Source organism: Alexandromys fortis, unplaced genomic scaffold (assembly GCF_014885135.2).
Source record: "Alexandromys fortis isolate MF-2015 unplaced genomic scaffold, M_Fortis_MF-2015_v1.1 scaffold_64, whole genome shotgun sequence".
In the NCBI taxonomy this organism is placed as follows: domain Eukaryota; kingdom Metazoa; phylum Chordata; class Mammalia; order Rodentia; family Cricetidae; genus Alexandromys; species Alexandromys fortis.
The window spans coordinates 5,473,125-5,489,737 of NW_026067976.1; the positions used below are offsets into that span (position 1 = coordinate 5,473,125).

General features: G+C 44.6%; 1 protein-coding gene across 10 annotated transcripts in view; it reads left to right on the plus strand.

Moving 5' to 3' along the window:
* Positions 1-10,534, plus strand: part of Bnc2 (basonuclin zinc finger protein 2) — a 403,030-nt gene extending 392,496 nt beyond the window's left edge. For 9 of the 10 annotated variants that reach the window (XM_050157442.1, XM_050157444.1, XM_050157439.1 and 6 more), the window contains one exon: positions 797-10,534. In XM_050157442.1, the coding sequence (XP_050013399.1) occupies positions 797-1,457 (661 nt within the window). In that variant the 3' untranslated portion in view covers positions 1,458-10,534. The remainder of the gene's footprint in view (positions 1-796) is intronic. The other variant, XM_050157448.1, reaches the window with a different exon arrangement.
* The last annotated feature ends 6,079 nt before the right edge of the window (positions 10,535-16,613 follow it).

A 16,613-nucleotide genomic window follows, 5' to 3' on the forward strand; every position in this document is an offset into this window, starting at 1 on the left:
GGGAGGCAAGGGTTGTATATTTAGAAAATAATTTATCAGATTATATTTTAAAGAATTAAACCTTAAAGTAGCATTATTTGATGAAGACAGTTCATTGCTAAAAATGTAGTATCTTTTGAAAAACTAAATGTATTTTGCTTTTAGATTTGGGTGGGATTTCAGACAGATTTGAGAAAAGATTCATGTCATAAAGAAAAAAAATCTTTGGTTACTGTTTTCCTGAGACTTCTTTTTAAACCTAACACATGAAATACAGGAGAGTGGGGAAGATGATTTTTTTAAGTTAAACCTAAATTATGTAGACCATTTACTTTTTAAAAATGCAGGCCCTTTTCACAGTATTTGCTGTATTAGAAAAAGCTTGTTTGATGTTATTTTCTGATTTTAAGTAAATTTAGACTATTCCATTTAGACAAGCAGAGGCTTTATTCTTTTACCTTGTTTCGTGTTTATTATCCAAGACGCACTTTATGTTTAAGACATCTGCAACGAGGTCCTCTGTGGCTGATGCCCTAGCGGAACAGCCATTGAGAAAAGAGGGCCTAGTGTGCTTTCACCCTGGCCCTTGAAGAGTTGATTCATAAAAATGACATCAATGGAAAGTTCCCCTTTCTGCACCTCCCACCTGCACTCAATCCCGAGGATGTGGGGAATGCTTGCTTTTATAATGGTGTAATTAGGAATGAATGTGCTTATTTGGTGCTGACTGAAAGTTGAATCAATTTTAAAATGCTCTCCTTTTTCTCACCCTTCCCCGCTCCCTGTGCGCCTCCCCCCTTCCCTCTTGTTTTCCTAGACACAGTGCCAACATAAACCTGCATCGTAAACTGTTGACCAAAGAACTCGATGACATGGGCCTGGACTCATCGCAGCCCTCCCTCAGCAAGGACCTCCGGGATGAATTTTTAATGAAGATCTATGGTGCCCAGCACCCTCTGGGGCTCGATGTCAGGGAAGATGTCTCCTCTCCCGCAGGGACAGAAGACTCCCACCTAAATGGGTATGGGAGAGGCATGGCGGAGGACTACATGGTCCTTGACCTGAGCACCACCTCCAGCCTCCAGTCCAGCAGCAGTATCCACTCCTCCAGAGAATCAGATGCAGGCAGCGACGAGGGGATTCTTCTCGATGACATTGATGGGGCCAGTGACAGTGGGGAATCTGCACACAAGGCTGAGGCTCCCACCCTCCCTGGCAGCCTAGGGGCTGAAGTTTCAGGATCTCTTATGTTCAGCAGCTTTTCTGGGAGCAATGGTGGGATCATGTGCAACATTTGCCACAAAATGTACAGCAACAAGGGGACCCTGAGGGTCCACTACAAAACTGTGCATCTGCGAGAGATGCATAAGTGCAAAGTCCCGGGCTGTAACATGATGTTTTCCTCTGTGCGAAGCCGGAACCGGCACAGTCAGAACCCTAATCTCCACAAAAACATTCCCTTCACTTCAATAGATTAGTCCCAGAACGTACACTACAAATGCCAGCTCTCACCAGATGGCCTACATGTTTGAACTGCCATAGCCAGTGTGCTTCCATGGTGGGGCACATGCGTGTGTGCACATGTGTGTAGCTCTGTGTCTTCACTTGTGCACCCACCTATTTCTTTTCTTTAGATAAAAATGATAAACACTAGGTGCTTTTGAATTTTTTTTCTTTTCCTTTATAGTTTTGGGAGAGGGTGGATCTTTTACTTGGGGTAAAAACGAAAGTACCCCTTTCAACACACACACACACACAGGAACACACATATGTGTTCAGCTAGCCCCAATTTTGATAGAATAATTCTTGGTCTTCTCCAAAGAGACATTTTGTTGTACCTATGACTGTTGCCTGCAAAAAATAAAAGGGAAAAAAAGAGAAAAGAAACAAAAAGGAACTTCTTATAGTTGTCTTTTGTGAACTTGAAGGTTTTGAGAGAATCTTTAATTAAAGCATGGCAGATTCGCCTGTAAATATTTAGCCTTGAGAGGCCAATGATGTAAACCAGTTGTATTGATTGTTGTTTAAGTCTTCTTTAATTTTGACAGTTACATCCAGCTGTTAGATATGCAGGAAATAAATAGTTTGTTGGCTAGTTCTATTCATTTTTGTTAGCATTAATGCACATTTCCTTTATATAAACAAAAAAAAAAAAACAAAAAAAAAGCAACCAAAAAAAAAAAAAAACCCATGGTCTTGTTTTTACTACCTGTTAGATATAGTGACTAAGACGTGCTGGCATGCTTCACAGCGCAGACCTGAGTTTTTAAAATGTCCCGTACTAGTACATGAGTCCAGCCATGCACTTTTTTTCATACACTACAGGGGGATGTGTAATATCCATGCTTCTTCTTCTCCTTAAACTCTCGCCATACTTCAGTGAGTATCTTTCCTTTAAAAACAACCCACTTGTATAAAAATGTTCTGGTCAGTAAAGGGCACAGATGCCAAACAAAAAGTATTAGTGTTAACACAAAACTGCCAACTTTGCACAAGTTTTCAGAAAAGAAAATATAATTAGTCACTCAACATAACCACAGGCCAACTTTTTGGCCACAGAAAACCGCCTTAAAAAAAAAAAAAGCGGCGGTTCTTCTGAGTGCAGAGTGTTATTAGAATCAGCTTTGTGTCCTTCCTCCATGCATGTTAAGTGACAGTAATGTGGTGTGACACAGCCGAGTCACTCCTGTAGAGGCAGGATGCCATTTCAGGACGCAGTGGCCTGAACTACTCACGAAAGGAGCAGAGCTGAAGACAGTAAGCATTTGAACACCTATTTCCAAGGCCCTAACCCTTATCCTTTGAAAAAGAGGAGAAAGCCTGAGCTGGGTCAGTCTGTTGTATGTCTCATTTGTCGCAAATTCTGCAGCAGCAAGGCAAGTCAGGCCTGCCTAACACACAAAAGTGCAAAGCCCTCCACAGCGGCTGTTCTTGGGAGCTCTGAAAACTCACGTGCTGAACTTGAATGGAGCAGCACTCCTCTTGGAGCGAGCGAGCGAGCGGCAGAAGGAGAGGGGAAGACAGGATCTCACTGTGTAGTGTTTTGTGTTTCCCCACACGAATTTGTCAGAGAGAAATGAAAGCAAGCCTGCAACCAAGCCATTGAGAGTGAGAACAAGCGCGGGGAGGGGGGAGGAGACTGCTCCAAACCTTTTTGTTTTGTTTTGTTTCTGATGTTTACACATGTTGCCTGAGCTGGTTAACCACATCGGCAGCCCCGGCTACCACAGCATACTGACTAAATGATGGTATTTACTCAACTTCGTCTGCAGCCAGAACTGCTGGGGTGTGCCTGCAGAGTGGGTTTTGTTGTCTTTTTCTTTTCTTTTTTTTCCGGGGAGAAGGCGGGGGGGGGGGGGGGGGGGGGCAAACACTAGTATTTTGTCAAACTACATAATAGAGAATGTATTTCTTTTCTGCATTTAATGGCCTCAAACATTTCTCCCAACAATCTAAAACTTAGAAATACCCTTAGTTTCAATTTTTCATATCATTTCCATTTTTTCATGTTTTATAATTTTTTTTCCTGTGCTCACATCAGCATTCACTTCCGTTAAATTCGCCAAAGGAAACTGTTGCTATGTTTCTGCTATCATTCCTGTGCGACTTGTTGTACCTCACAGTATTTATTTTTTTTTTCCAAAATTAAGCATCATTCATTGGGGGTTCCGGATTTTTAGTTTTTGAGAATTTCTGAGCAGTACACTCATAGAGATGAGCTAGGTGTTCCTAAAGCCTTATATCTATCTCCTTCTGAAGATGCCATGGGGTCCACTTGGTCCTTCATGTATTCCATCGCGAGGAAAGACCAAAAGCATTTGCAGTATCAAAGAAACTATCACACGCAATGTCTGTTAAGTGACAAATGTTTACGGTAAAAAAGCTGAGGAATTAGTAATAACTGTTCTGTTTCCTTGTACCTTTGATTTCCCCAGAGCTTAGTTGCTTTGTTTGGTGTCGTGTTAAACTGAGCAAGCAGATGTGTCCCTCTCTTTTATACAAGACTCTGTACAGTGTGTCTGTGAAAGACTGAACTAGAATAATGAACATTTGTTTGCGAACCCTCCTTCCTCTTAGCGTTCTCTATCTAGTGCTGTTGTCTGTTACCAACTGCTGGACTCAGAGAGGATTGAAACATTGTTACAGTCTCATCAGAAATTATGGAAACGGTCTTTTAGACTACACCTTGTTTTGTGAACATTGATATGCATTTCTGTTTGAACAACTTTCAATTGTTACACTCTTAGAGATGTGAGAATTCATTTCTACGAAATCTGTGTTTAGCGTGTTTAATCGAATGTCGAGTAAAATGTCTAATGGCTCCCCTCGGTGACTGACCTGGCTGCCAGGAGTCACATCAGCCAGCAACCTAGACTCTGAACAAGCATTTGTCACCGCACACCTGGCTAATGACTACAGCCAACTAGAAAAGGTCCAGAAGGAATGAGGTTCAAGAAGTGGAGTTTCCCTTGCTAGGAAACTTGATGTGCAGAAACGGCCCTAGGACCCGGGCAGCTGGCACTTTTTAAGTATGTCCCTTGTTTGCTCTTGTGCCCAATTGTTATGGTGGCCTTTTCATAACTAAATATTCCAGTATAAAGCCTATTTGCATAAAAGGGACAGGGGAGGTGGGTGGATACAGCCCATGAAATGTAGATTTGTGAGATACACACTTGTGCTCCCCAGGTTCTTGGGCTTGTCTGAGTGCAGTTCTGGCTTCCCCTGAAGATGGTGGCCCCCAGGCTTGCCTGCAAATGGACAGGATAAGGGGATGCACACTTTGGTCAGCCACGCTCTTCATTTCTGCCCAATCCTGCTCGTTTATTCCTTCGTAGGAGTTTTCTGCCCATAAACCGTTTTTAGCTACATCCATCTGTTTCTAGCTGAAAATTAATAGGAACATAGATTTTCATCCAAGTAGCTCTCTTCCATTTGATTGAGTTTTGCCCAAGTTTTATCGCTGGCATATGATTAGGCCATATTAGTTGTGCATGTTCTCCAGCTAATGTTGAAGTATACAATTCTGATCTCTTTAAACTATGTTTTTGTAAATATTTGAAAGGCTGGGTCCACTTTAGGGAATATCTATCTGCATGCTGTGGAGGGGGAGAAAGAGAACAAGGAAAAAGACAGAAGAGTAATCTGGCTTTGAGAGTGCGAGAAAAGATAAAAGAGCCTGGTATTCTTGGTCTACTAGTAATTGTGTTTAAATAAACCAGCTCAGCCTAGCTCATCTTAGCGCAGTCTTAGCGCAGCTGCCCTGGTCAGTCGGATCCTTTCTTAAGGTTCAAATGTGCAGACAGTTTCCTTCTCAATATGACTAACATCTTCTTAGAAACCAGTGTTAGCAGAGCAGTGGCACCGTCCTGGTCATGTGACTCATTTGGTCATGGCTTTCCAGGCCTTTCCAGTTACAGCCCATTAGTGTACACATTGCTCTAAAGAGGAAAGAAAAGGTCCGAATCTATGAAGAATGAGTTGACTTAGAAGCGTGGCCCATTGTACTCAGGAGAAACCTGCTTGCCACCTAATATAATAACATCTCCCCCTCCATTTCCTCTGGGTACTCCATAGATTATACACCGGGCAAGTGGATGAAATGGGGGCTCTTGGCAGTTCAAACACAGACAAGCCAATAATGAGACTGAGATGGACATAGCATACCTGAGCAGTCCTTGATTGAATCGAGTGTGCTGGCATTGGGTTCCGCTGAATAGCAGGAAATAGAATCCGCCTGTCCTAGGATGTGTTGCATCTGCTGTTGTCAAGGAGCACGATGCCTAGCAGAGAGTCTAGCTTCCATCCTGTGGCCATACCGCTCCTTCGAGCTTTTTTAAAATTATGACAAAATTAATTACTTTGGCGTTCCCCAAACTAGAAATATTTAAATGAGTGGATTTTGCTCTTTCCCTCTCAGTCTTTGTTTTTAGGAGGGATCTAAATGAGCAAGGAGGGTAATAAAAGGCAGACGCCAAAAACCATTGGCTGAGAGTGCAGCTCTCCGTAGGAGAGAGGCGTTTAGCAGAGAGCCGGCTCCAGCTCTGGTTTGAGGGTAGCTGGAAAGGAAAACTGTTAATGCGTTGCCAGTGGTTGTCCAGGAGAGAAGTCTTTAAGTCAGTCCTGATGGTGGGTACCAACACATCCTGCAGGATCCTGCAGAGGACCCCGTGACCAGGTGAGTCACGGGGCACATGTCGGGGAGGACTTACAAACATCTTAAGATGTTTATTATAGGTCAGAAGAGCCAGAACACGCAGCCGTGAGTTTTGGGGTTGCTCTTATTTTGGGGGTGAGAAGTGATGGCCAGGTTTCTTTGGAATCACAGAGATGCAAGGAGTCACCTAAATTACAGGCTAGTGATGAAACCTACTTTTTTTTTTTCCTGTTCTGTTTTTTGAGACAGGGTTTTTGTATAACAATCCTGGCTATCCTGGAACTCCACCTTTGTAGACCAGGCTGGCCTCAAACTCCCAGAGGTCTGCCTGCCTCTGCCTCCCAAGTGCTGGGGTTAAAGGTGTGCACTGCTAGCGCCAGCTCGTGCCCAGCATGAAGCCTGCTTCTAATTGCGATGAGTAGAGAGCATGCGAGTGACTCACATTCGCATGCTGCGGCAGCCTAGACTCGCAGGCTCATCACACTGTGTGGCCGATGGTCTTGTGGTCACAATGGAAGCTGAGGCACAGAGGCAGCTGGTTTCTTCTTTAACTCAGAATGTTACATATTATTCTTGCCCCTGTCACTCTTAAAATGTATCTGATATGCCCCGGGCTTGTGCCCAGCCTTCCTGTCATTGCAGAGGCACTCACTATAATGGTATAACGCAGCTCCTGTTAATAGAGCCGGCCAGTAGGTCATCTCCCATGCTCTTGTCCACATGCCCCGCCTTCCTCATGCGGGTTTCCCCACATTTTACACAGACTTATTTTTACGGCCCTTCTACAATAATTAGATGACAGATACTGTCCTTTGGACATTTATTTTTTAAAATTCCAAATGCCTAATAACAGGGCTAAAAAGTCCGACACTTTTACAAGTATACTAAATTGAGTCAGTGTTATTGTTCATTATAATTATATATGTATATAGATGGAGCGTATATTTGAAGCAACACACTATAGTTGTCATAAAGCTATCTTTATTCTTCTCCAAAGTGTTCTTGTAAATTCATTTGACCTTTACTGCAGGAAAAAAAAAATTATATAGGGTTCAGGACAAGGCTCGGTTTGTAACAAATAGCAGACCATTACAAAGAGGAAAGGCAAAAGCCAGGCTGAGCAGCAAGAAGCTTCGGTTCAATTTCACCTCATATCTTTCTAATAACTTGCTTGTCACTTTATTACCTCCCAGTAATGTGGACGCCGCTGACAAGACTGTCACACTAACAGCGGACAACACCCCTTCCCCTTCAGCCCCAGCTCTCCCGGCTGCTCATTGCCCTGGCCCTGAAGGGACGCAGACTAATAGCGAGCTTTCCAGTTCAGCACTTGGCCATCAAATATAAAAGGATGCGTAATTGCCTGTTTATCCCTGGTGAAGGGGAAATTGAGTAGAGGGCCAGGCTTTCCCACCCGTTCCCCGCTGTACACGCTCATTCACAATCAGCCCACCTCCTCCATCTCTCCTGTCTCTTTGTGCCATCTCCCCCCGCCCCACCCCCGCCAGCTTCTAGCCTCCCAACACAGGAAACCGTAGGCTGCTTCGACATGCTCGCCCCAGCTATTAAGTGGACAGTAAAAAGATGATGTCTTACATAAAGGGTCAGCGGAGAGTCACAGTCAGACTGTGCTCTCTTCATCCCATTTGGGGAATGTTGGGTGTGGCCGTGCAATGAAGACCATTTCCCTGCCAATCAGTGGCATGGGTGGGACTAGCTTGTCCGAATTCCACGGGGAAAAGATTAAAACCTTCTTCCTTGTCAAAAAGTGTGTGTGCTGTAAACAAACTGCTTATGGATGGCGGCTGAAAAACAGTTTGGGATGTTTACATCTTTGGCACCAAACTATGGCATTAAATGTACACTTTATCTTTCAATACCACTCTTTAAGTCCGTTAACAAAATGGATTAACGTTTATTTGCCAAACTAAGCTGACAATCAGAATAAAATAAGGCTCCATTTCTTCAACGTTAGCCATTAAAACAATGAAGATCTTACATGTGAAATGTAAATTCTCCATTTCGGGAAATTTGGAGAGGCCGGCGTATAGTGAGCTCTACAAGATCAAAGAGCAAAGGCTTACAGGAAGTACAGTCAAAATGTTGTGTCCCAGAATACCTTGAACCCAAATAACGGGTCATGTTGGTTATTTCTGGATATGAGACTACTTCAAAGGTGGCTTGAAAGGGGCTAACTCGTGATGAAATGAAGCAGGCTGTATTTGCGCCCCTTCTGCCTGGAGCTAAGGGTCATCATGCTTCCTGCCAACTGCCATGGCACCCCCGGCAGAAAGCAGATCGTGCTGCCATGAGCAGTCACAGTTCAGATAAGGTGTTAGTCAACTGAGGTGCCATGTGGAGGCGTCGTCTTTGTAGACTTTTGCAAGGAAAGGAAGACAGCAGATTTCGGAGCAGGTAGCATAAGGTCTATGTTGACAAACTGTGCTAAGTCACTTCTTGAGCTGGTCTAAGGACTGCAAAGAAAAGCACTTTGAGAAAGAACTTTGGGTCTGAGTGAAGACAGTTCGTGCACTTGATGGTTTTTACATTCTCCCGTGTACTTCTAGTAAGCAGTTACCAAACATCTTACTAAAATTGTAATTAAAAACGCAGTTGCCAAAATTGCACAAATTATGCTAGCAAATACTAGCTTTGTCCCCTGGGCTCTAAGTAATGGGGATACACAAGGACATTTTATAGTTGTAATGCTTTATTTAGTTTTCTTTAAAGAACCTTTGAAGGGAAGGAAGAGCAAAAAAAAAAAAGGTATTTTAACAGAAACGCAGAGGAGTAGATAGTATAAAAGTATATTTCTTCAAGATAGAATCTAAGTGCTATACCAAGATTTTTATTAGGTTTCCTGTTGCCAAATGCGATGTTGAACAAATATACTGCTAAGATGGCCAAGGCATCAATTATTAACCGGCTCTGCCCACTTCTGTTATGGAATACAAGGACTGGGAGGAGACTCTGGGGAGACCCCAGGTGTGGGAAAGAGCTCTACTCTGCTGGCCCTGGAAAGGTTTCCAAGAAGGTGAAAACTCCAACTCTCGGGGTGTCCCCCCACCCATCCTGCAAGGTGGACTGACCTGGCACTGTCTCTGTGGGCACTCACTAGCCTGCCTCTTCCTTGCTAGGAGACAAAGCATCCTCCCTTCCTCCTCCTGAATCAGTCTAATAGCTTGTATGGAAGCACTGATTCATGAGGCATGATTGTCTTGAACTCCCAGCCAATGTGCTGAGTTCATAGGTTCACTTGAGATGTATAAACCAAGACTGACTGTTTATTCTTTCAAATCTCATACTCTCCTTCAAGCATTTTTGCATGTCTTTGTACAGAGTTCATTCATTCCTCTCATTGCCTGTCTTAATCTCTGGCTTTCCAACTGTCCTCACTCTTGCCCTTCCCTCTCCTGATGTTACCCACTCCCCTCAAAAACAAATAAATCTTTGCTGGGGCAGGTGGGTAGAACGCACCCTCCCTTGTCCTGGTGTTGATCACTTTGGAGATGTGTGTGTTCTACCCTGCCCAGGTTTACATAACGGGAATTAAGCGAATGAGATGTTGTAGTATTATGTATTAACACGATAGGACTAAGACTTATTGTATGCAGCGCACTCACTTTCCTGTGCACACTTTGGTTCTGCTGCCCCATAGAGGGAGCTACCCTTATTCTGCCAGTGCCAGACTGAGCAGGTGTGGGGGAGAGAGAGCTCAGTGTGGGCCAGGGGGGCAAAGAAGATTGAGAAACTGAGCAAGACTTGGGTCTGTGGGATGTGGAGAGATCCCTCAGTTGGCTAAGAGAACACGAGACTTTTTTTGCCCCCGCTCAAACTCTCTGATGCATCTCTAATTACAAAAACATTAGTCTCAGCTTTTATATTCCATACTCAAAAGCGGATAAAGGGAATTGAAGTATCTTGAGGGAAAGGAACTTTTCTCCAGATATGTCCCTCTCTCGCCTGGAGTTCGGGGACTTGGTCTTTCTTCTTTATATTCTCACTTACCTTGAGGTCTCTTCCACCAAGCCTCTGGCAGAACCAACATCTGCATCAGGAAAGGCAACTGCACCAAGAGATGGGACAGCGTGCATCCCCGACCTAGTAATTGTGATGTCGGTAGCTTCATGAATACTGTATGTATTTTAATCGATGGTTTTGTTTTTGTTTCACGTTGTGGTTTGTTTTTATTAGCAGTCTAAGGTAATTGAAATTGTTTATTTACTATTTCCTTTGTTGTATTTTCTGTACTATAACTGTCTACAATATGTCTTTTGCATAAAATGCATAAGGGTTTGGGGATGTAAATGGAATTTTATTCATATTTTGTCCAAATACCTCTTGTAATTTGTATCAAAATTCTTGTACAATTTTTATATTAAAGATTTATCAGTCACTGAACGCTTCTGGCCTTTTGACTTGAAAAAAAACCTCAAGAAACTCCTAAGTTGTCCTTCGCAGCTTTACCTGTGATGCCCAGTGCCGTTTGTTCCATTTTCCTGTAGCTCGTGGCTAACCTAAAGCCAGTCCCCTGTACAAACTGGAACACGCTGTCATTAGGAGACTTCTAGGGATACCACCCATCTCCTGCTCAGATCCAAAGCTGGATTGGAGGCACAGAAATCTAAGCCAGTCCCAACAGAGCCAGACAGAAGCTGCCCCAGACTTTCCTCACCAAACTCACCGCTTCTATGTCTTCCAGAGAGGCTTTCTCGCAAAAGCCTTTGCTCCGCTCCTTTGGGCAAGGAAGATGAAGGGAAGAGCCTGGTTCTTTGTGCCATAGCTTCCTACACAAGCCTTTCCTCCCCCCCCCCCTGCCTTTAACATGCAGAGCTCAGGAGAGACGACTATATAGTTTCTCATGTTAAACCCTTGCCTTTCGGTTTATATTCTCTTGCCAGGATTTTGTTTTGGTTTGTTTGTTTCTGATTATGTTAAGATCTAGAAATAAAATGATCACAAGGAAAGATGTCATATCAAAGGTATTTCTGTCTCCTCCGAGTTTAATCTTGCCCCACCCTGTTAAGCCAATCATAAGTGAAGCGGCCTATTGGAGACTTTGACCAAGCCCTCCCCTCCAACCAGGTGTTCTCTGCTCTCTGCCCTCAGAGCTGGTTGCTTGCTTCCTGACCCTGTTTCCTCTGGCTTGTAGGCAAGACCATGACCCCCACCCCCACCCCCAAACCTCTGGGCAGGCTGCTTATGGCCAGGCCCAGTAGCTGCCCTAGCTGCGACATCCCTGACCAATGGTCCTTCCCATGGCATGAAGAGTGCCAGCCACCAAGCTTAGGTGGGGGTGTCCTCCCTTGGTTTCCAAGCATTCAGAGACACGTGGGGTGACGGCAAAGAAACAAAAGGTCAAGTGATCTGGGGGAAAGCAGCCACCTCTGAGGCGTGTGGTTATGGATGTCACTGACGTGTTAACGCACTCCTGCAGGGAATCCAGACATAATTAGGATCTCTTCATGTGTCATAACACATCTGTAATTGGCAAAAATTCTCCCTCGCACAGCCCCTTCTCCTTAAGAAAAAAAAAAACATCGTTTTCAATGTTATTAAATGATGAGGCATCTCCTGTTTAGTGAAAAGACACCCGGAAAGACGGGTCCTAGCACAGAGCTGATGAAAACAGCCAGAGTTGTGGCCAGGGGCTGTCCTGAGCCATGGCAGGACTTGCTCCCTGCTGGCTTCCTCTGTGCCCGTTGACAATGTGACAGTAGATTAAGTGCTACTAATTTAATAAAGCCGCTGAGGACAAAGCCGATCTATCGGCGGGACGCGAGAGGACCACAGCGGCGGAGCTGGGGAGGGGCTGCTGAGAATATCGAATTGCCTGAAGTGATACTGACGGGGGAGGGGGCCACAGCTATCGATCCTCAGTAAGGCACAGTTATATTTAGTCACATGATTCGTGGGCACCCAATCATTACCCATATTCATCAGCGATGTATAATGAACAGAGGTATTGATTAGGAGGGGCGCTGAAGAGATTTCCCAACAGTGCTAGTTCACGTTGATAGGTCTCCAATGGGAATACGGGTTACGCAGCCCAGAAACGTAACTTATAGTGCTCTAGGTCCTTCTATTGATTTTATTTGTGCTGGAGGGCAGAGGTGGGAGAGTCAACCTTGCACACAGCAGTGCTTCCTTGACCTTCTTCTGAAGGCTTGCTTGGGAAGAAAAACACAGAGAAAAGCGTGGCTCTGCAACAAGTGCCCGAGCCCGCTCTAAGTTTCCCAGTGCCGTCCGTGCTCATGGTTCTACTTCACCTTTCCTTGGTTACAGAAATGTGCTCAAAACTGTGCCGTGCCAGGCAGAGCTCAGACCCATCCCGCACGTGAAGCCTTCCTCCCCTAAAGATCAACACATGGCCCCAGGAAATGATCAAGTTAGGCTAACTGTACCAAGTTGGCATGGTAGGAACATAATGAGTTCTGGCTTTAGCTTGCTGACCCCAAACCTGCCAATGCCAGCGTATCGCAACTTCACAAGCATTTTCCTGAGCTGCTGTTTGCAAAGGCTATTTGGGTGGCGGTCTGGCCCACGCCCTGAACTTGCACGGGTGTGTTTCATCCTACAAGGCAGTATGCAGTGCATGCGTGTCCTTGCAAAGAACTAGTGGTAACCGGAGCACCATAACCTCAGAAGCCGCGTGCTGCCCAACGGGCAGGCTGCATGCATGCTGCATGCTGCAACTAGAAACCAAGCCCTGGGAAGGAAAGAGTACATGGTTAAGACAAGGACAGCTGTAAAAAATAAACCTCAAATGCATGGTCAGAAACCAGAAATTCACAGTCAGCTACCTGGCATGCCCATGGGCAGTCAGTCATCAGCTCCTGGCCAAGCACCAATGGAGTGCTAAAGCAAGGCCCAGCATCCCTCAGGCACCCAGGCAAGGGGCACGCTTTTCTTCCCCCAGTCTTCCCTTGCTCGGGCCAGGTCTGGTGGTGTTTGTCAGAGTGTCCTCCCCAGCCTTCTCTGATCTCTTACCTTGGCCAGCAGCCCTTCGAGCTCTGGGATGGTCATGTGCCCACCACTTGCAGTCCTGGTTCGGCTCTTCTTGGCGTGGTGCTCACTTCAATCCTTGTTTTCTTCGCTGACACATAAAAGATGCAGTAAATTTTGGTTCTCCGGGTTTAGCCTGTACCTTGATTTCTTTCCTAATGCAAGACCTTGCAGGCACTCTATACAGATGTATATCAAGGTCTCCGGTGATTTCAAGCCCAGCGTTCTGTCTCTTGTGTCACGATGTCGTGTTTTTAGAAGGATCCAAAAATGATTATGAGCAATTGAATTTAGAGGTTATCAGGTTTGGGGGCATGTGCGGGCTGATATGATTTTAAATTATGAGGCCACTTCCAGGTATTTAGAAAGATTCATTTTACAAATGCAAACGCCATTAACAACCCAAAGAAAGCACTCTCGGGTTCTCCCATCCTGGTTCTTCCCAGGGCTCTTCCTTTCAACGTTCCTTATTTCTTTTCCTTAAGTGGAGAATTTCCTCCCAAATGTTCACAAAGTCATTTGCAGCCTGAAAACCAGCCCCTTCTGGATTGTTTTCAGATGTCTTGTCAATTGGTCTTCAGCACAGAGCAATCATACAAGATGTTAAGTTTTTATGCTTTCTGCTCTTTCAAAAACCACAAACCTGTCCTTGAAGACAGGATTTCTCCCAGTACCCTCAGCCTCGGCCCCAGAGCAGGACAGGGGTGGGATGGGGTGGGGTGGGTGGGGGCTTGTGACAAGCTTACAAGCTCAAGGACACAAAACCCTTCAAATTTCTCATTTGTCTTCTGTGAGCTGGATGGGACACAATGTACAGCCTGAGCTGGAACTGCAGCCCCTGTCTTGGTTCGAACCTCTGTCTTTGGTTGGCAGAACCTGCAACTCCTGGGTGTCTACCCATAAATCCACTTGTCAAATTTTGAATAATCAGTAAGAGTAAGTGGGTGGGGCTTGCTGTTGGAACCCTTTGGCATCTTGAGCTGAAGCTTCTTAGGCTCCATGAGGGTTGTGATGGCCTCAGCACAAACATAGTTCAACAGCATCTTCTTCAGGCCTTTCTTAGTCTGTTTCTTGGCTAAAGGTGTGTTCCTCAGGAACTTTGGATGGCCCCCTTAGAAGATTCCTATGTTTGTGATTGTTGCTTCTTCATGCCATTTCTGTGTCACTTGAGGCCTGTTTGTATGCGGCACGTTCCTGGACTTGTCTGCAAAGCAAACACTGCTCCTGAAGCATCCGAAACCAGAAGACACAGCAAGGCTTGGCATCTTATGGCATACTCGATGGGCCAGTTTGTCAGATGTCCTCCTCTTTCTCCTCCCCCACCTACCTTCCTCTTCTTCTTTTCCTAAAATATAACTAAATTTTTTTCTAAAATTATGGCTAAAAATTCATAGTGTAAAAATTACTGTCATGAACATAGTTGAACAATTGCTTTTGTTATAAGATAGGGCATCTCTTGGGTATATTCCCAAGAGTGGTATTACTGGATCTTGGGGTAGGTTGATCCCGAATTTCCTGAGAAATCGCCACACTGATTTCCAAAGTGGTTGCACAAGTCTGCATTCTCACCAGCAATGGATGAGTGTGCCCCTTACTCCACAACCTCTCCAGCAAAGGCTATCACTGGTGTTTTTGATTTTAGCCATTCTGACAGGTGTAAGATGGTATCTCCAAGTTGTTTTAATTTGCATTTCCCTGATCACCAAGGAGGATGAGCATGATCTTAAGTGTCCTTTGGCCATTTGAACTTCTTCTGTTGAGAATTCTCTGTTCATTTCAGTGCCCCATTTTTTAATTGGGTTAATTGGCATTTTAAAGTCTAGTTTCTTGAGTTCTCTATATATTTCGAAGATCAGACCTTTGTCTGTTGCAGGGTTGGTGAAGATCTTCTCCCAGTCAGTGGGTTGCCTTTCTGTCTTAGCAACAGTGTCATTTGCTTTACAGAAGCTTCTCAGTTTCAGGAGGTCCCATTTATTCAATGTTGTCCTTAATGTCTGTGCTGGGGATATGCATAGGAAGTGGTCTCCTGTGCCCATATGTTGTAGAGTATTTCCCACTTTCTCTTCTATCAGGTTCAGTGTGTTCAGCCTGATATTGAGGTCTTTAATCCATTTGGACTTGATTTTTGTGCATGGCGAAAGATATGGATCTATTCTCATTCTTCTACAGGTTGACATCCAGTTGTGCCAGCACCATTTGTTGAAGATGCTTTCTTTCTTCCATTGAATATTTTTAGCTCCTTTATCAAAAATCAGGTGTTTATAGGTTTGTGGAATAAAATCTGGGTCTTCTACTCTATTCCATTGATCGACTTCTCTGCTTTTATGCCAATACCAAGCTGTTTTCAATACTGAAGCTCTGTAATAGAGCATTTGTTCAGCTATGTTCATAGCAGCATTATTTGTAATAGCCAGAACCTGGAAACAACCTAGATGCCCTTCAATGGAAGAATGGATGAAGAAAGTGTGGAATATATACATATTAGAGTACTACTCAGTGGTAAAAAACAATGACTTCGCGTGAATTTTGCATGTAAATGGATGGAAATAGAAAACACTATCCTGAGTGAGGTATCCCAGTTCCAAAAAGATGAACATGGGATGTACTCACTCATAATTGGTTTCTAGCCATAAATAAAGGTCACAGAGCATATAATTTGTGATCCTAGAGAAGCTAAATAAGAAGGTGAACCCACAGAAAAACATATAGTCATCCGCCTGGATATGGAAAGTAGACAAGATTCCAGGGCAAAACCTGGGAACTTGGGGATGAGGTGGCATGGGCCTAAGGGGAAATGGGGTGAGAGACGTGAGAAGGGGAGAATGGGGAGAGCTTGGGAGAATGGGATGGTTGGGATAAAGGAAGGGTGGACACGGGAGCAGAGAAATATATATCCTAATTAAGAGAGCCATCTTAGGGTTGGCAAGAGACTAGACTCTAGAGGAGCTCGCAGGTGTCCAGGGAGATGTCCCCAGCTAGTACCTTGAGCAACTGAGGAGAGGGAACCTGAAATGACCCTATCCTATAGCCATACTGATGAATATCTTGCATATCACTTTAGAACCTTCATCTGGCAATGGATCGAGATAGAGACAGAGACCCAAATTGGAGCACCGGACTGAACTCTTAAGATCCAAATGAGGAGCAGAAGGAGGGAGAACATGAGCAAGGAAGTCAGGACCACGAGGGGTGCACCCACCCACTGTGACAGTGAAACTGATCTAATGGGAGCTCACCAAGGCCAGCGGGACTGGGACTGAATAAGCATGGGATTAAACCAGATTTTCTGAATGTGGCAGACAATGAAGGCTGATGAGAAGCCAAGGACAATGGCACTAGGTTTCGATCCTAATACATGAACTGGCTTTGTGTGAGCCTAGCCTGTTTGGATGCTCACCCTCCTGGTCCTGGATAAAAGTGGGGGGACCTTGAACTTCCCGCAGGGCAGGGAATCTGGACTGCTCTTCATTCTCTA